The sequence below is a fragment of the Ciconia boyciana genome, chromosome 2 (genome assembly GCF_034638445.1).
Source record: "Ciconia boyciana chromosome 2, ASM3463844v1, whole genome shotgun sequence".
Taxonomy (NCBI): domain Eukaryota; kingdom Metazoa; phylum Chordata; class Aves; order Ciconiiformes; family Ciconiidae; genus Ciconia; species Ciconia boyciana.
Window position 1 is genome coordinate 130,355,068 of NC_132935.1, and position 20,343 is coordinate 130,375,410.

General features: G+C 44.0%; 1 protein-coding gene across 11 annotated transcripts in view; it reads right to left on the bottom strand.

The window, feature by feature from the left end:
* Window positions 1-766: 766 nt before the first annotated feature.
* CREB5 (cAMP responsive element binding protein 5) overlaps window positions 767-20,343 on the bottom strand; it is a 262,926-nt gene continuing 243,349 nt past the window's right edge. For 10 of the 11 annotated variants that reach the window (XM_072854058.1, XM_072854063.1, XM_072854061.1 and 7 more), the window contains 4 exons: window positions 16,873-17,196; window positions 9,812-10,039; window positions 8,684-8,792; window positions 767-7,524 (listed from right to left, as the gene is read on the bottom strand). In XM_072854058.1, the coding sequence (XP_072710159.1) occupies window positions 7,361-7,524; window positions 8,684-8,792; window positions 9,812-10,039; window positions 16,873-17,196 (825 nt within the window). In that variant the 3' untranslated portion in view covers window positions 767-7,360. Of the gene's footprint in view, window positions 7,525-8,232; window positions 8,452-8,683; window positions 8,793-9,811; window positions 10,040-16,872; window positions 17,197-20,343 lie in introns of all 11 variants that reach the window. The other variant, XR_012041160.1, reaches the window with a different exon arrangement.

Consider the following 20,343-nt stretch of genomic DNA (forward strand, 5'->3'; position numbering starts at 1 on the left):
TGCACAGGGCTGGTGTCCTGCAGCGTGACACCAGGACCGAGCGCTTGCGGGTGGGCTGGTCCCCGTAGCCAAGGCTGCACCTCTCGGGTCTCAGACCCCATCGGGTCAGGCCATCACTCCAGCAAGGTCATCAAGTTGCACTAATCTAAAGCTGGCTTTTCCGCTGGAGAGAAGGGTTCATCCTGACTAACTTTGGATTACAGTTTACGCATTATTGTGCCAAGGTCTGTATTGGACCAATTTATAGTGAGAAATGAGGTTGGCAAGATAACAGGGGCATCACAATTAGAGCTAATTAGCCCAGCAGGAAATCCATTTCCAGGCAGCTTTTGGCAAGAGGTGAGGTTGGCGGGATAACAAGCATAGAGTGTATTTTGATATAAGCACACTCCAGCTGCAAGGAAAAGTAAAATAACAGCTTGTGTCATCCTTATGCGGAGGCCTCACGTCAGGCTCCACCACCTAAGTCTTTTTGTTTGAGGCTTTGCAGCCTCCCTGCTTGGAAAAGGTTCAGAGAACTTGTTCTTGCAAAGTTACCTCGGCTGCCGGAGGGCAAAGGTGGGCCGTAAGGTCTGCACAGCCCCTCGCTCCTACGGCCAGACAGGAGGATGCCCAGCACCGTGGTCGTCCTCTGATTTTGGGAGAGATGAGGGATGCAGCTCAGAATAGAAATCACTGAAGAGTAGCTTGGTTTAATTGCAGGAGTTATCCGTACCGTAAAATGTCCGGGGTATAGACACAGCCAAACTACTGGAACTATTTGTATTTGAGTGCTTTATTATATTGGAATTGCCGTGATATTATTAACATTTGTACAAATGCACAAAATTCCTGTCTCTTCTAGCTAGAAAGAGATGTAAAAATCTGACCTAGTTGAACAGTCTCAATGAACTCATTGTCCATTTGTAACAATAATGGGTTCACAATGCAACAAAAAGCTTAACATAAATTTAAACATATTAAATGCTGCAGCAAGTATTTACACTTATGTACCAAAAAAAAAAAAAAATTATCTCCCTCCGGTAAGGAAGGTGGTTGCTTTACAGAATAAAACAAACAGACAAACAAACACAAAACCTTTGCATACAATACAAAAAAACCTCAAGCCCAAAACTTACTGTGACAGCACCTTTTTTTAATATAATATATATATATTTATATATAAACTTCGATAGTTTAGGCTTACTCCAAGCAGTGCTAAAAGTTCCTTAAAACCAGGACAATGGCAATAGTCCGAAGAAGCAACGTTCAGCGATGAGTGCTAACCCAGTGTTTGAATGGAGCTGTTAGAGAGGGGTACAGAGCTCACGGCCATGGGCTGGGAAACACTGGGGTCCCAATGATAAAGTCCTTGGCAAAACTCTCAGTGGCAATTATTCTTATTCGGAAGAGTGAATACACCTTTCGTGCAAAATATTTTGTCTTTTGGAAGCATGGTAAAGGTTGTCTCTGACAGGGATCTCTTTGCAATCTCAGCTCCGAGGGGTGGGGGGAAAATTTCTCTGGAATTTCCTAAATTCCAGCAAGGAAAACATTTCCCTTGAAATGCCCTATCAGCCCTCCCCCCTCCTTCGCTTCCTGACATTGCTGCAGTTTCGGCAAAGCCAGAAGGAGCTTTCAGTCTTTATTCAGAAGGCTGTTGCAGAGATTTTTAGTCAAAAAAGAGATTTGGGTCTAAGAGTCTCATGGCATCAGATGGCATGATGGCATTATGGTGGGCTTCGGTAACAGTTCCACCAGGTGAAACTCAACATGCTAACATTTCATTTGCCTAAATACAGAACTGGAGATCCTGAATCCCAGGTATTACACATTGGTCTAAATATAGCGAGTTGCAATGATTGATTCCAGTCCAAAGAGAGCCTGGGAAAAGATCAGATTTCCACTTAGAGAATCAATCTTGTCTGTGAGTGTGTATGAACACTGACATTTTTGGCCTCATGCAGTTTAGGATTTGCTATAAAGTCGTTTTGAAAGCTATGGAAAACCAATAATGGTAAGCAATTTAGCTCTTAAGTGTAAAGCCACTGATAAAACTGAGATAACTGTAAGCTCTGAAAAAAAGAGGTTACAGATGTAAACAGTCTCTTTTGTCTTTGCAGTAAGATGATTACTTCAGACGATGAAAAATTGAACAACTTTTTTTTTTGGTGTTCAGATCACTTGAGATTTTATTGCTTTTGTTTGTCCTTAGAAGTTTTTAGTCTCTTTTCTTATTCTTTTTTTTTAAAGGTGCTGTCCCTAGTCAAGTTATAAGGCAACATATTTTATTGATTCAGAACTCTAATACATAGTATGGCCACTGTTATCACTGCAGCTTCGCAGCTACCGTGGGTTGGACAACAGTCAAAGTGCATGACAATGCACAACAGAGCCAGTCTCCTGACCTTACGATATACAGGACACTTTGGTTCTCGGGATGAGAGATTATAAATGTAGCTTAGATGCTGCCTCACACACTTTGCATAATAAAACATTTATATGCTGTCATGAAGAGGGTGTGAAGTCTAAGTCACACTGCAGACTGGCTGTTCTCAGCTTCTCCGATCGGGCAGGTATGAGAGACAAGTTGTAGATATGCCACCAGTGAAAGCATATAAATGTATCTGGTGCAAATGTTTTACAAGAGTATTTATAAATGATTCAACAAGGGAGAGCAAGAAAGAGAGTGAGAGCTAAAGTGCAATTTTAAAATAATATAAATAATTGAAACGTAGAAGTAAGATACTAATTAGTTGTAACTGGTTTTGTTTTATAGGCACAGTTTAGTTTTTATTATGTCTACAGATCAATCTTTTTCTCTTCTTCCCCCTTCAGTAATTTTCTCTGATGTATAATGGAGTTTCAATGGTCTAAATCTAAGGAACACTGCTTAGTAAGAGGACAGAAGAGGCAATGATAAGGCAGTATAGTGCAACTTACTATGTGATATTAGAAAAGAAACAAGGATGGGGTTAGATCTTACGTGGTGATGTATAAAATCAGCCTTAAAAAAAAAAGGAGAAAAAAAAAAAGACAGGCTTTCCAGTTATATGTTGACCCATGCTTTCTAAAATGAGAGAGCATATTTTCCAATACAAAGGAAACAACTGAAGGTTCATAATTTGTTTCGTTGCTACCAAAAAAAAGAAAAGAAAAAAGAAAAAAAAAGCAGATGCTGCTTTAAGGAAAACATTTAATTCTAGGAATTTCTGTACAACTGACCTCAGCAAGCTTTTCCATCTTAGATGGATGACTTCTGCTTGAGACCCTGAAAGATTAAGATGCACACACACCTAGAGTAGTTTATTGCAAAACTAATATTGTAACTTAAAAAAACCCAAACAAACAGATTCTGTACAAGAATACTGTTCAAATGGAATGTGTTAAAATAACATTTATTAATAAATACTTTATAAAATTCTATGTGAATACTAAATTAATAGATTCCTGTTTTAAAATTGCTTTGGTCCTCATGAATTTTCATAAATTCACTCTATACGCTTTTTTTTTAAAAAAGGTATTAGCTGCTAAAAAGCACATTTTGCCTAAACTAAAAGGCTAGTTTTCAACACTAAATATTGTTGCTTAAAAAAATATGAATCCTCAAAAGTTGGGCATTTAACAAGTTATAGCTGGCTTGTTAGTTAACAGGACAGAGTCAGTTAACACACTAAATCCACACGCACTGAGGCACTGAACCATTGACTTTCCACTATTCAGAAGATGGGCAGCAGACATTTAGCTTCATAGCAGGAATTAACTCCCAACAGCGTGAAATTCTCCATAAATCATCATCATCATCGTCGTCCTTATAAAACACACCATGATAGCACACAAACTACTTGTCTCCCACAGGCAGCGTTATGAATATGGCTTGCATAAACTGACTCGGGGAAGGGGGGTGGGGATGAAGGAACCGGATCACAGCATCGTTGCTTTCCGATCAAAGTATTGCAGTTGTCCGTGGCTGAGATTTCCAACGTGCTTCTGATGTCGCACGACGAGAGGTGCCGTCCACAGAAATACCTCCTCCCGCGCGAGGCGCTGGCTGAGGCTCGCCGCCCTGCTAGTGCCCGGGAGAGCGGGCGAGGGAAGCAGTCCGAGTCGTCCACCAGCAGCGGGATGGGGCACGGAGCCCGGCGAGCCCAGCGACGGGCTGCATTTGCGGGGCAGGAGGAAAGCGGAGCAGTCTCCAGTAGTAGCTCGTGGAAAAGCAGGATTTCTCCTCGACGCAAAGAGCCCGGGAAGTGCATTTAGAGGGATGTGCTTAGGAAGAGGCTGCTGCCACCGACCGCGCAGCAGAGGGACATCCCGGGGACAGAGGGGCAGGGGCTTCTCCCGCAGCCCTTGCTCAGGCAGCCTCCAGTGCCTGGCTGGAGCGGCAGCTTGAGGAAAGGCTGCAGGATCACTCCCCTGGAAAACAAGAGCGTTTTAATGTGGAAGTGAATTTGTTGAATAATATAAGGTGCCTGGTACGGTTGGTCCTTTTACTGATGATATAGCCGATATAAATATGCTGCATGTTGTCTTGGCCTGTGAACCTGCGACAGAGTTACAAGAAGCAATAGCAAATAGCTTTTCATCCTTTACTTATTTCCACATCACTAGCAAGGATTATACCTAAAGGCCAATAGTATAGAGAGGAGACATTTCATTGTAATTATACATTTAGGCCAACATGTGTGGTTGGCTTGCCTAGTTAGCATTAAAAAAAGAAATAATTGAGCTATATATAATACACATCAGTCAAACTGTCAAGTTGCTGAATTTAACAAAACTTAGGCAAGGTTTTTGTATTTTTTTGCTTTTTTTTTTCTTTTTAATGTAGAGGCTTTCAGTTTAACAGCTAAATATTTTAATTGAGAAGACTGAATAAAATGAAGCTAAACCGTAATTCTAGTGCAGTGTAGCTCAACTGGGTATTCTAATATTACCAACAACTTTGATTTTTATTTTTTAATGTATGTAAGTGCTACCCATATAGAGGGAAAGTTTTTTAAATTAACCCTGCGATGGCATTTTCTTTTTCATGGTGAATGATGAAATTCAGACACAGGGGAAGTGCTTGTTTGGGGTTTTTTACATAGTGGATACTCAGCTGGAACATTTTGCTCGACTGCATATTTGAAAAAAGTTCCCTTGGGAGCCGTGATGAAGCAAAACCATTTAGCTATTACAACTGGAGGTTAAAAAAAATTATAGATTCAGTATTTAAAACACTTTAAAAGTATATGTTTGTCTAAAATATAATAGAAAATCCTTTACATTTGTATTTTTTCGTAATTTTTTTTGGTTCTTAGACTATATAATCAAGTCAAGATTTACACTGTACATTAAAAATCATCTTCTTTTGAATGTATTTGCATAAATGGAAAGCGAGCCGTTAAAGAATACTGATAAAAAGTTAGCTACCAAGATAAGAACTAATTCGGAAATGAATGATCCTCAGAATTTTGCTCTCCCTTCCAGGCAGGCCCTGCTCCTTACAGTGCCTCACGCTTCAGTTGTTTCACTCTCCCTCCCGCATGGAGAAAAGCCACCCTTTTAAAACCCACGACTCCTCTAAAAACCCAAGACACAGTTTTGGAGGAGGAGAACTTCGCTTCAGAACAAAGCGTGTTCAGGGCTAGAGGATTTGCTGGGAATAACGTGAATTAGCTTTTGCTGTTAAAGATGCAGCTCAAAATGTTTGAACATTTATCACCAGCTCGGAGCCGGCTCCCCGGGTAAGCAGCAGGAGGTTTTTGCCACTGACAGATCTGAGAGCAAAATCAGGTCCCAATATACAGCAAGGCAGCGTAATTAACTGGCATCATCTCCGTCTGATTTTCCCATCAATCACTGGTACCACTCGGGGATGCAAATCAGCCGCGCTGAGGGGCAGGCCCAGAGTCCAAACAAAAACCTTAATTGTGGCATAAGGCTCTTTTCCAGACCCTCTTTGCAGGGCTGAATTTTATCCAGAGTGCAGTGGGATTTGCCATTCTTGCAGCGCTTTTTAGCGGCTGCACGCCTTCTAAAAATTATTTAGCGTCCTAATGAGACAATTCCTTACCCGCGGTAAACGGGCGTTAAGTGCCATTAAAGTCAGTGAAGCTACACTGCTGTCTGCCAGCTCAGGATCGGTCGGTGGATGCTTAAAGGAACGCCTGCAGGGAGCAGGTCTTTCCCTGGGAATTAAAAATGGCATTTTTCCAACTGGTCAGAACCGCTACGCTGATTTATTTCTCATTTATAGCCCGTGAAACCTGAGGCTGTTAGCTTTCGTTGCTAGAACAACGCAACCGGGTTAGGGAACAGAACTTTTCCGAATTATTATATACTACATGGATTTTTCTATGTTAATGACTGGCAGTGCAAAAGAATTGCTGTGATCCTCAGGTGTTGCTTGCTACGCCTGTACCGCACCACAGAAGCTTACAGGGCTGCTAGCATCAACACAGCTGGCTCTCAATCCTGCTTCACCTGGGGCTGCACTGCTTTCGCCTTTCGCTGTTTATTAAAAACACTAAATCAGGAGCATTTCTATTTTTTAAAAGCCAAGTGCTCGGCACAGCCCAGCTGCGAGTGAAGAGCTAGTGAAAGCAGCAGCCGCGCCGACAGTTTTTAGGTGGGCTTGAAGTTTTTGCTTGTTCATCACCGTTCTTCCAGAAAAAGAGAGGGAAGCGAGACAGCCTTGGAATGAAAAAAAGCAGGGAAAAAAAGCTGAGGGATGAAAAGGGTTTGGGAAGGGAAAAGGAAGGTGTAAGAATAACTGGAGGAGAAAAAGGGCAGGGTAGGAGAGAGAGGAGAAGGGGGAGGGCTAGAGAAAAGAGCACGTTATTTGGGCTTGATTTTGTCCTGATAGCCACATCCTATATAACCGCTTTGAAGGAGGCTCTGAATGCAAGATGGGGTCTGCTGATAGCACAATGCTAACTCATTTTTTATTATGCTGTCAGCAGATGCCCTCTCTCAATATTTATAGCCTAATTACTCCTAGTTACCTACATATGACTCTGTTTAATACTTTTCATGCCTCACGTTGGCTAACAAGCTGCAGTTTAACACAACTCTGTATTTCTGAGGCTTCAGGCTAGATTGGTGAGAAGGAAACGTGACTATGTACAGAAACAGTTAGGTTTATAAACAAGTAACTGGTACCAAAAAAACTGGAGAAAGCACCAAAGCATTTCTCAAGCTGATAGCATATTAATTGCATAACTCCCTTTTATGTAACTAAGTATAAAAGACATTTTAATAACTATAAAAATGAAAGCCAGAGTCTTTCAAGAACTGAGGAATCTTCCAGGCTTGAGTTACGGTTGCAAATGTTCTTAGCACAGAGGACGCTTTGATACGCTACCACACTCCCCTAGCAGTTTCTGATCAACCACTTTTAAAGGATGGGGTTGATGTCTGTTCTGTGGCTGGCGAGCTGGGTGAGAGTGGAGCTTCCCACGACGTCGCTGACGGAGGAGGAGGTCGTGATGGTGTTGTGCTGGATGACTTGCTGCTGGGAGCAAGCTGGGACTGGGCTCGCGGGAGGACTGCTCTCAGGACCTGGGGAGGGGATGAGGGGACAGAGACAACACACATTCAATTACCCTCCGAGTAACATGCCCAGGCTGGGTGACGCTCCTGGAAAAGGGATGTACTACTATGGCAGCAATACTAACAACCAGAGGCATGCACAAGTCCCAGGATTTCAAAACACACAGTTATCCAACACTGTCTTCTGATCTTTTGCAGTTTTTGTTATTTTTTTTAAGCCAGCTTCTCTCATATCAACCTGACTTCAGGAGCTGGGACCTTGAAAAAAGTCCAAGAGCTTAATGATTATGAAACCAATGTCAGGATAAAAAGTCCGATATCGTAAGGTCTATAAAATCAGTTGGGATGCTTAAAATGCTTTATTTGCTGCAGCAGGAATCAAAATTAGAGTGCAGTGCACTGCAGCACAGAAAATCTAATTCAAGCAACAGTTGATAGGCATGTAATGCAATTATGTATTTTTTTCTTTGAGTACTGTTAAAGAGCCAGATGCATAGTGATGCAGAGGAGACAGAAATGAGCTCTATTTTAAGAGAATGCTGCAATTTAGCAAATATTAACCCTGAGGCTCTTCTGAGCTGTTCTAGAGCCAAGCAAAGAATTTGTGCCTAAATTACCACACTCATAAAATGCATCAACTAGACATTCAATGTCTCCATTAGATGAGATTTTTTGGAAAAAAAAAGAAAGATAAGAGTTAAAAAAGAGTTAACGAACCTTGAAAACCTGCGCCACGCCTGGTCTGTGCCACTGTCAGAGCACAGTACCATTTTCGCTGGAGGGGACTGTAATGCTTTCCTTTTTAACTTTCCTTTTAGGAGTTATTTTAAGGTGCTGGCAGTGCTGCGCCCAGGAGGACTCTTGCAGGTTTGGAGCTGTGAGTTCAAGCGGGATCCTCCACAGGGGAGCGAGCGTCCATCCGTGTGCATCTCCTTGCTGAAGGGAGGGGTGGGGAACGCTAGCTCTGCTGGGTGGGATGCAAACCAGGGCTTTTTTGGTTTTGAGCGGGGCTGGACAAATAAGGGCAGGAGATTGGATGGCTCGGATGATGTTTGAGAAGACAGGCTCAAGTGAGAATATGACCAAGAAGGGGTTCTGGAGGGAAGAATTAGAAACTTTGCTTTCCTGTGAAGAGTGTGGAGACAGGGCAAACATACCAGCTACTTACTTAGATATCCTTGCGATTCTTTCTGCATAGCTGTTATCGGACAGTCTTTATGTGTTAACAATAACTGTTTCAGCTGTGCTACCTCATTTTTCAGCATGGAAACCTCGTTCTAGAAAAGAAAGAGAGGGTTGGGTTTGCCACAAAGCTTAAACCAGGCTCTTCTGCAAAGTTTAAACCCAAGAACAGAGACACTGCTCCACAACTTCAGAAGAACTGAGCAAAAATGGCACTCGGTGCTCGTGTGCTGGGTTTATATTAACATTTGTCCACGGCATTATTTTATAACTTCTTCTGAAGGCAATTTGGCTTCTAGATTTGATGACGTAAACTGACAAGCGAACTAACCCTTCACAGCACCAGAGATATTTTAGGCAGCATTTTAATCTGCTCAGGAAATACTTTGGCTCTCTGCATCAGGACTGGGGGGCCAGACCCGTGGGGGGAAATGGCAGCCTGCCGCGCTGGGCGGCTTGGTGGCAGGGCTGCTGTCACCTACAGCATGTCACCTATGGCTCCGCTACCCTCTCTTCACACCTCTGTGTTTTGGAGCAGTATGTTTTAGGGCAGTGCCATTACACGCATGGTCTTTCTGCTCTTGGCAGTACATAGGCACACCTCTGGATGGGGCAGAAGTACTGTGCCCACCATAAGAAGGGCAGCACCATAAGAAGGGCTCTTATTATATTAATTCAGGGTATTTTCATCCATCCACTTCATTCTTTTCCTTACTGGTAGACTGATCTATTTATGCTCCTATCTCGCTGGCTTTGAATGAGGGTTTAGCTACATGCCCTGCTCTGAAGTCTTTTACAGCCGAGTTAATGGCATTTCCAAAAAAAATCCCCACAAAAAGCGGTGACAAGAAAAGAAAATAAATACAACTCCGTCTAGCGAAGGCTTCTAAATCCCAAGACAGCTTTTTCCTGGCTTATCCCGCTAAAATGCAATTATTTCTTTAATTGAAGCACACACATCTTGATTAATCGACTTTGATTATGCCTGGGCTCCCGCTCGGAGCCAGCTGTGCGGGGGCAGCCCCGAAGGCGGCGAGGGCTTGCCGGCACCGCCAGCCCCTCCGAGCACAAAGAGCCCCTCTGTGTCCTCGGGGGTGCAGACAGTGGCTCGCACCTGAAGCTGCATGTTTGTCTGGGTGAGCTCTTCTGCTTTCTTTTCCAGTGACATCACCCAGACCTTCCTCTTCTGTCTGCAGCGCGTGGCGGCGGCTCGGTTCCTTTCCAGAAATTTCCGCCTCCTCTCATCCGGGTCTTCATCCACCACCCTCCTCCGGCGACCTCCGGTCGGCTGTGGCGGCTGTATCGTCTGCGTGGGCTGCATCTGCTGGGCTGCCGGCGAAACCTGGCGAGGAAGAAGAGGTTTGGCAGGGGGTGGCGAGGGGGGAAAGTTATGGAGGGGGATGCTGAAAGGGGAAGGGAAATCTCACACGCTCGTCCTGCTCCCCGGCGAGGTCTGCAACAGGCTCAAGTCAAAAGGCTGCGCCAGATGCCACTGAAATTAGCTGCTGGCAGATCCTTGCCGTGGTCAAAGGGGAGATTTTTTTGAAACGATCCTCTGAATATTAGTAGGGAAAATATTTTTCCCCTTACAGTTATTAAAAACATTTCACTGAGGTACTTTCTCTGCCACCACCTATTTCAAACCTGAAATGTCAAGTTTCTCTCAGCAACTGTTTTAATCAAAGCAGAAGACTGTAGGGGCCTTATTTCTGTCTCTCTTTTTCTTTCTTTTTTTTTTAAATTGCCTCCAAAATCTTAGGACATTTCTGTTTCACAGGCTCCTCCATCTCTGTCTTACGCTTTGCCCCTCTGGAGACGGGAGCCGCAGCGCTCCTTGCACCTGAGCGGAGCTGGGAAACCATGCGCTGGGATTGTGCAAGGCCAGCAGACCTTGGTGCCCCTCAGTTCGGGGCAAAATAAAGCATTTAGGCACCTGAACTCCAACTTGCATTTTGGTATCCCTGCACAGCATGGAGAAGGGATATTCCCCTTCTCAGGCATTTCCATTTGACCCCTGGGGATGCTGTACTCCCTTTTTTCCAGCAGCCTGGCTTTGACAGCAGAAGCATACCACATCCAGTCCCGCTACTATGAAACTATGGAAAGATATGTATTTATGCATTTTCTAGTGCAGGAGAGTATTGATCCTGCTCCTGAGAGTAACTGGCCCATGCCATTACAGAAAAGGGGCATGGTGGGGGTGGCCCCACGGAGTCTGTGCTCCGACTCCTGGGCGGATGAAACACATGGCCACGTTCCTGTCAGGAACCAGCACCAGCCTTAACGTTCAGCTGCCTGGGAATAGCCAGCTTTTGGATTGCTTTCCCACCTCTCTGTGGTGCCCAGGCCCAGGGCTCGGGACTGTGCTCGGGGCTGGGGAGCCCGACCCACGGTCCCATTGCTCACGCACGGCAGGAGCCGCTGCCGCTGCTCACGTTGCTGCCGCGGCTCTGGCACAGTCTGGAACAGTCTGGAAACCTGAATTGTTGACTCAAAAGTAACCCTCTTGTTCTGGCAAAGGCCCAAACCTCCAAGGTGCTTCCTTTTGACTCCAGGGAGTGGACGTACTCAGCGCTTTGTCAGACTGAGCCCTGAATTTCAATTGCGGCAATTAACGTGTTTGCCTAACACCTCTGTCTGTCTCAATTAAAATGATACTATCGTCTTGCGAGGTCTCTTTTCTGTCTAGAATCTCGCCACAAACTGTGAAGAAGAGTTTGCTCCCTCCCCCAGCTGACTTGTGTCAATTAAAGTGGCAATTTTATGTGTAATTATTCTGTGCATCTGATAACATTTTTGCATAAAGCCAAATTTATTCCCAGCTTTATGTTGCACAGTCAGGGAATCTCTCTCGCAGGAGCAGAAAAATGATTTTAAAAAAATAACCTTCTAAAAATAAATAAGCCACTCTGCACATTCTGACTGATTTTTAAAATTTCAGCTTGTATTAAGTCCATATGTTCACTGGTAAAATCTCCAAACCTCTGTCCGCACTGGGCGTTGGAGTTTCAGGGCTAGGGCAGCTGCAGAGGCTGCAGCCGCCAGTGCCGCACAGGGTCACCCGCCAGCACCACGCAGGACCGCTGGCCACTAGCCCTGTCCCCACCAGCATCCCCAGGCTGCCTCTGGGACATGGCCGCCGAGGGATGCCAGCTGCTCCCGGTCCACCGGGGCCGGGCACGCTGCCTCTTTAGCAAGATACCTGAGTGCAGAGGCCCGAGAGATCCCTTTTAATGTCAACGTCTTATCAAAGGCTTTTCATTTTCTCACATACAACACTTTTCAGGACTTCAAAGATTTGTTATTTATGTTTCTGGACACCAAAAGCTTTCCTTATTCCACTTCTCTCCTTTTTCATCCAGCATTAAAAATTCTTGTTTCTTAACTCTCCCAGTTGAGTCTGTTACACAGGCAGAAAAACGTAACTATAGATTTCTTTTTTTCCTCTTTCCCCTCATCTGGTCATTTTCTCCTGAATAATTAGTGAGCCATTTTGTTTTCAGAATGCAGCAGTCAGTCTTTGGGCAGTCAGAGCACATTTTCAGAACAACAATATCTTCTGTCTATCTCTGGCAGACATTAATTATAAAGGTTGCCATTACGTCACTAATAATATCACGTGGGATAATTAACTGGCTCTTACTAGGTAGCTCTTAACCCTGAAATCTGTTAGGTTATATCTCAGTAACTGTCTAAGCATCATTCTTTAGCAGGATTTCACTGCCCTGCCTAGGGACATAAGAAAGAAAATGAACATATATTAAAATGGAGGTTAATTTTTTTTTTAGAGGATGCTAATCACGTATCCATAATGAAGACAAACGTAGGACAGATAACAGAATGAAACCACAGCCAAACCCCTACTCTGCTTAAGCTATCACTCTAGCAAGTTTGATATGAAGAAACCTTCATGGGACCAACACAAGAATAATAGCGTCATTTTTGTAGTAGTTGAGGCAACACAGCTACAACTTGATAAAATATCTCTCTTTCTCAGAAAGATACCTATCAGAAGGTGATTTCTACTTTTAGCCTTGATCCAATACTTCTCTCTGTTCTTTGCAACTTCCTACAAAACTAATACCCATTCATTCATTCTACGAAAGCATAATTCATTGGGCTCCTGTGTATCAAAATGGTAGCTGAAAAGCATGAAATGAATTCTAACATTACAGAAGGGTGTGGTATAGAATAACAACAGTCTCGGCATGGGAGCACACAGCTCACAGCGGCGTGGAACATGCTGTCATTTGGCAGGTGGTTTGGAATGGAAGAATCTGGCTCAGAAGAATAAGGAGGTTAATAATTAGTAAAATGCACCATAAAATTAATGTCTGCTGGAGCAATCTGACCCCCAAAGAGGCCATTACCATGGGGACTATGGATGAGCTTAGAAAGTAATAACCATGTGGTTATTACTCAGCAAACCCTTCTTTTCTCCCCACTAATGCATCTGTTCAGAAATCACTATTGCTTTCGCACCATGGGAGCAGGCGTGCAGCAAGAGTTCTGCTGCCCGGGGAAGCCGCTGACCCTAGGAGCATCGTCAGCATCGTCACCCTCTCAGCATCGTCAGCTGTCACCCTCTGTTCCCATCCTCTTGGTGACACTTAGACCTCTGGACAAGGTGAAGACCTCCTTGATCCTTGATGGGGCCCGTTGCCTCCAGTGACATGCTGTGCATGGCAAAGCTCATCTGACTGCGGGCCTGGCTCGAGACTGGAGTGAATCTGACATAGCTTTGTGGCTGCCCGTCTGCCCACCTACCCTGGTGCCCATATTTCTTCTTGCCACCTGTGAATCTTTCGGGGTGCCTAGCTAACGGGGAATACAAAGCACAAGGAGTCGAGGCTGTCCTAATTGGAATGACTCAAATCTGTCTTCAACAGCACATAAGTTAAGACGAAGAAGTAGATGTTATGGCAGAACCCCTCTCGATCATCTACCAAAGGTCTTGGGAGTCTGGCGATATTCCTGCTGACTGGAAGCTAGCCAATGTCATTCCAATCTACACAAAGAGTGTGAGGGGAGACCCAGGGAACTACAGACCTGTTAGTCTAACCTCAGTTTCTGGAAAAATTATGGAGAAGATTATACTGGGTACTATTGAAAGGCATTTAAAGAATAATGCAATCATCAGGCACAGTCAACAGGGGTTCACAAAGGGAGAGTCCTGTTTAACTAATTTTATATCCTTCTATGATAAGGTTACCCGCCTAGTGGATGAAGGGAAGGTGGTGGATGTAGATTTTCTGGATTTTAGTAAGGCTTTTGGTTCTGCCCCTCACAGCATCCTTCTGGACAAGTTGTCCAACTGTGGGATGAGTGTGTTCACGATGTGCTGGGTGAAGAACTGGCTGAAGGGCAGAGCTCAAAGAATTGTAGTGAATGGGGCTACATCTGGCTGGTGACAGGTCACCAGCGGTGCTCCTCACAGTTCAATTCTACAGCCACTTCTGTTTAATCTTTTTATCAATGATCTGGATGCAGAAGTTGAATGCACCATTAGCAAGTTTGCTGATGGTACCAAACTGGGAGGTGCTGTTGACTCTCTTGAGGGACAAGAGGCCTTGCAGAGGGATCTAGATAGATTGGAGCATTGGGCTATGGTTAATGGCATAAAATTTCCCAAGTCGAAATGCTGGATTCTGCACCTAGGATGGAGTAACGCTGGGCACAAATATAAATTGGAAGAGGAGTGGCTGGAGAGCAGCCCTGCAGAAAGGGACCTGGGGGTGCTGGTCAGCTCAGGCTCAGTGTGAGTCAGCAGTGTGCCCTGGCAGCCAAGAGGGCAAACCGCATCCGGGGGTGCATCAAACACAACATAACCAGCCGGCCAAAAGAGGTGATTATCCTGCTGTATTCAGCGTTGGTGCGGCCTCACCTGGAGTACTGCATGCAGTTCTGGGCCTCACAATGTAAGAAGGATGTGAAGGTCCTTGAATGCATCCAGAGGAGGGCAATAAAGCTGGTGAAAGGGCTGGAAGGAATGTCCTACGAGGAGCTGCTAAGGACTTTGGGCTTGTCTAGTTTGGAGAAAAGGAGGCTGAGGGGCCACCTCATTGCTCTCTACAGCTTCCTGAGGAGGGGAAGTGGAGAGGGAGGTGCTGATCTCTTCTCCCTGGTGTCCAGTAATAGGACGCATGGGAGTGGTTCCAAGCTGCACCAGGGGAGGTTCATACTGGACATTAGGAATCATTTCTTTACCGAGAGGGTGGTCAAACATTGCAACAGGCTTCCTAGAGTGGTGGTTGATGCCCTAAGCCTGTCAGTGTTTAAGAGACATTTGGACAATGCCCTTAATAATATGCTTTAACTTGGTCAGCCCTGAATTGCTCAGGCAGTTGAACTAGATGATTGTTGTAGGTCCTTTCCAAGTGAAATAGTCTATTCTATAGTCTATTCTATTCTATTCTGTAGGTGGCTGTAGCACACTAGCTCATTGGCTGATGTCTTATCCTTAAACTTGGGAGGTTTGTTTTCTCTTGTAGCTGTTTTCTGCTCACCTGTTAAAAGTGGTAATATGGACGTTTTGCAGCAGTGCTCCATCCCGTGGTATCTGACTCCCCCACCTGCATTAACATGTTTATCCTCCCAACCCCTCGGTGAGGTGTCAGTACTATTACTCTCATTTTAAAAGCCTCAGAGAGATTAAATGAATTCCTCCATCTCATCCATGAGGTCCTCAGTCTGCTAAGCAGAACTTCATCCTTAGTCTCTCATGGATCTCCAAGACAGCCATCAGGTTACTTTTGGTTTCTCTGTTATGAGATAATGTCTTTTTATTGGAGTTTTTAAACAACTCCAAGGAAAATAACTCATTAACAGATGGGAAAATAATTGAATTCACAAAGTAAAAACTGAACTAAACTTAGGAAAGCTCTGGACATCTTCTCACAGGGGAGTCTGCTGTTCTCTTATTTAGACTGTTTCTCTAAAGCTGACAATTCATTTTACATTAGCAAATGCTTTAGGGAAATCCCATATGCTTGCAGCCTCTGCAATAATAAAGCTAGATGTTAGTAAATAGTTAATGTTGTGGGACACTGGGATGTCAGCCAAATCCTCTCATTTTCTTTAATGTTTTCTAAGAGCTTGTCTGAAAGGTATTTGCAAGCAACACAATACTTCACAGATTGAACTTCTTATGGCTGGCACTCCTCTTTGTCCTCATTCTATGCACTGCCCACTTGTCCTCCTTAAATTTGCTCCCCTGACCTGACATGTTACAGTCACTGGCCCCAGAGCTTTATTTTTCTTCTGCGATCCTATGCAGAAGCCTATCGTCTTAAGACATTAATAGAATTCCTCTTAAAAATGACTCTGCTAAAGTCCATGATGACTTGTTCAAGAAACATTCAGTTCAGATACTGAATTATCCAAATTCACCTGGTGAAGCCAATATAGCTGGTCCAAAAATTGAGACCTTCATCTCATTCAATGGAGACCTTCACTGAGTTCTCATCACCTGAATCCAAATCAAAATTGCCTTCCTGGTTAAATCTCTCTCCTTGGACTGGCTTCATCATCTTTTTCTCCTGTCACAACATCCACCAACTATTGCCTGCACTCCCAGCTAATCTTGGCTTTCTCTCATACTCTGCAGCTGGGGGCTGCTATCCCCTTCACAGGGTCTGGATCCTTTTTTCTTTTCTGCTAAGCCAATGCATCTTACCTTAAAGCTACCGCTACTATCTCCAGTCTTGAAAACATACACACACACACCCCACCACACACACCCCCACCAGTGCCATTTTACTTCACTGAAGTGCTATGTATTTCTGCAGGTAGAACACATACAGCTCTTTAAATCTTGGCCTGAGAAGGTTAGGTTCAAGCACATTAAGCAACATATATAATATGCTAATCTCCATAATATACCTTGTCCATAACAAGATAGGTGGCAATCTGCAGAGCTCAGAGCACTGAAAATCCTTGGAGCTCCTTATTAAGTAAGATATTACAAATATCTGGCAAATTAAGCAACAAAAGTTGTTGCTTCACTCTGTTTTCTGAATAAAGTTTGCGCTTCCCCACCACCTATAGCAGATATTTATGAGTAGCCCGAGGGGCTTGTATCTAACAAGACGTGTGCAAGAAGAAACAATACAGGGATCAGGCTTTAACTCCACATAACAGCAAAACTCAGCGATGCAGCATGGCATGAAGGTCTACCTGTGCTTGTCCGCCTGAGTGCAGCGGGGGGTGCGGCGAGGTCTGGTGATGTGCCGGGTGCGCGTGAAGGTGCGAGTGGGAGTGGTGGTGGGGATGATTCTGCTGGTGATGAGGCTGAGGATGAGGATGGTGCGCTGGATGCTGGTGCTGATGTGGGTATGAGTGATGAGGTGGCAGCGTCTGGTGCTGATGTGGATGTGAGTGCATATGATGGTGTGGCGTCTGGTCCTGCCGCGAGCTCATCATTTCCATCATGTGGCCCATGGTGTTCATATTCCCGTTCGACATGGCGGCAGGATGATGAGTCAGTGCTGCCTTCAGTCTCTGGAACAGAACAAGGCAGAAAATTCAGCATTCATACATGATGATCTGAGCAATCAGAATAAGATTTCTGCCGTTGTAGAAATGGTGCTTTGTCCTGTGTTTTGAGATTTATTTAGTTTTTTTCTTGTTGTTCCCTTGATAAAAGGCATCTTATTTCAGTTTGAGAAAGAACATATTCTTGGGCTCTAATCTAGTTTTCCGCTGTAAATATGTAAAGATATAAACATCTGAAGTACAATTTAACAGTTACACATTTCCTACTGTGCTATTGAGGAAAAATAACTGGCTCTCATCCTTTTCTCTTTGGCCAGCTCAGTAGTGTTACCTTCATCAAGCTTGTATTCTTGCAACTTTTAAAAAGGAAAGTCTGATTAAAATAAAGGTGAAACAAAGTTGCCCTCTTGTTTTTACTACAAACGTTACTTAAAAGACTCATTGTTAAATACATTGCATTGACGTATTTTTCAAATTCAGGCTCAAATATATTCTGCAGTTGTACTAGCACTCAACCTGGTCTTTCATCAGAAAGACAGGAAAATAATGAGGGTGGCCTCAACCTGATACTTTTTCCTTGCTGGAAAGTTCAAATGTCTGCTGTGTCGTTATCACATGCTAATCCCTCTCTCTGTTTTGTACTCCTCATGTTTTGTACTGTCACTGGATTGGGCCCTGAAGTCCTGACTAGGGCAAAACTCTCCTTAATATCAATGGGATTCGATCACTTTTGCATGAACACCACCAAAGGGCAATGGGAAGGGATGCCACATTTTGGACTGCAGGATAGGGCCCTTGTGTACTAACGCTATAGCTGAAATACAGAGAAAAATGGTTCCCTTTCAGCGCAGTTACAGGGTCATCCCAAAGCTGTGAGCTGTACTGGCATACAGACACCTCGCTGGTGTCATCCTACCCTTGGACTACTGAAATCACCCACATCCTAGAAGAGTGTGCCAAAGGTAGAGCCTGACAGATGTCAGCTAGAAGGGCTCCTTCCAAACTGATGGAAACCTTCTTTGCATTCATGGTTCTGCATCTTGCTCAACGTAGAACATTCTTTACAGGCAGCCACCCAAGACCTCTTTACATTTTTGAAGAAGTCAGCGTAAGCTTGGTTTACTCTCACTAATGCAAGTAATTAGTCAGCAGAAAATGGTAAGATAAAAATGGAAGGAAGGAGGTCCACGGTATCACTTGATGCCAGACTAGCATGATCTGAATAACCCATCAACTAGCTCATAATTCATTATCCAGCCAGAGGATATAATGAATAGCAGATAGCTCATCCGTAAGAGATGCCACCTATAGGACAGCCAGCAAGAAACAGCAGTGGTATGAGGAACAGAGGTGTGCCTTTCCCCATATCAATATCTGTGGGTCACAGATGACGGTCAGAAGATCCTACAAGCCAATGTGGCTGAAATCTGCCAGTGGAGGAGCAATGACCAGGCTGAACTGCATTGTGGTTTTGTCTTTAAAGCAAAGAGAGTGACCGCCAGGATACTCAGAACCTATAGACGGGAATTTCAATCTAATCTACTTTATATTGAAATAACATCTGTCTGTGCAACTCCACTGCAAGGCCACAGGTAAAGCCTCCTGTGTGCAAAGCTGCTACCCTACTGTGTTTGTGCACCTGGGAGTGAGGAAAAAACAAATTATTAAGGAGAAAAAGAAAGAAAAATATTAGAGAAAAAAAAGAAGGTTGTGGGAGGCAAAAAGAAGTAGCAGGGTCAATTCAAAGTATCATCCTCAAATTTTTGTATCCCACATGTTTTTGCAGACTTCATGAAGGTCATTCCACTGAGACACTGTAATAGATCCATTAATCCAAATTTGGTGGCTTATTTCTCTAATGATCAATTGGCTGAACAAGACTTTTAAAAAAAGAAAAGATACATTTGCAAAACACATCAGTGCCTCAGTTTGCGTGAAGGAAAACTAGACTGATGACTTTTAAGAAGTTTCCTTAAGAAAGCCTATCAAACGCTGACCACACTACAGCATGTGTCACAACCTCACAATCTTCTCAAAAAGAGATTCAGGCAACTAGGGCAGCGAGGTTAAATACCTTCTTCCCTACCTCTAAAGTCAGAACGGAGCTCAATCTAACATCAATAGTAGTAACCCATCCTGGGTATAAAATGGAGGATTTGAGCAGCTGTCGTCCTTAACGTTTCCGAATTCAAGTGCTACCCTCGTTACTGCAAGCAGCTCTTCATAATGCTCAGAATAACTGGTGTTACCCAGGAGTGCATTAGGAAAACTATGGAAAGCAACACATGAATAAGTCAAGTCATTCTGCACATCATTCTTCTTCAAAACTCGCTAAGACCTTTTTCACGTGGCTGAGCCACCACACAGATCTAAGCCAAAGCACCAACAAAAGCTGCCGTAACTTTGTTTTCTGAATCAAAATGCAAAAAACCCAAGCTCTCATTAGCCAGCAGTTTTATGTGATGAATACCTAACAAAATCTACCAATGCTATATTTGTCAAAGACCTCTGAAACTGAACTACAGCATGCCTTACTCTAAACTGCAGACTTTCAAAGCCAAAAAAAAAAGAGGGAAAAGCTTAATCTGCGAATAAACATTTTTTTTCAGCTGTAAAAACTGTGGCTTATTAGTGTGGCGCGACTTCAAGGAGAATAAATTATTTTGTTTTCTTTCCATAGCCCCTTCTACCACATCCATTTATTTGAGATAGCAAATCAAGAGAGACAGTGAGAGGTCTGACATGCAGCTGGTTTCAGTCAATAGGGGTCATTTCCATTTGGTCTGTGTATTTTACAAGCTCCTTGTTCACTGTTCCCAATGGGAGGGTGGGCCAGCTGCCCTGGATCCCAGTCCTGGTAAGAAACCAGCTCTCTACCTCATCCTGTCCCAGCGCAGCAACAGCCATGGCCCGGCCCTCGCCTCCCTTCCACTTCGTGCTGAGATCAGCTCTGCAGCAGCGAGAGCCCTGCCTGCACACGCACCCGGAGCAGCGTTTCTCTTCCGTTCACCAGTCGCTGCTGCCCATCAGAAACATTTGGGGAACGATAAACATCTTTTTTTCCTTTGGTCTTCAGAGAGGTCAATTGTTTTGGATGTTTTAGTTAGAGCACAGGGAGGGAAAATCACCAGAACTTGGTGAACTCTTTGCATT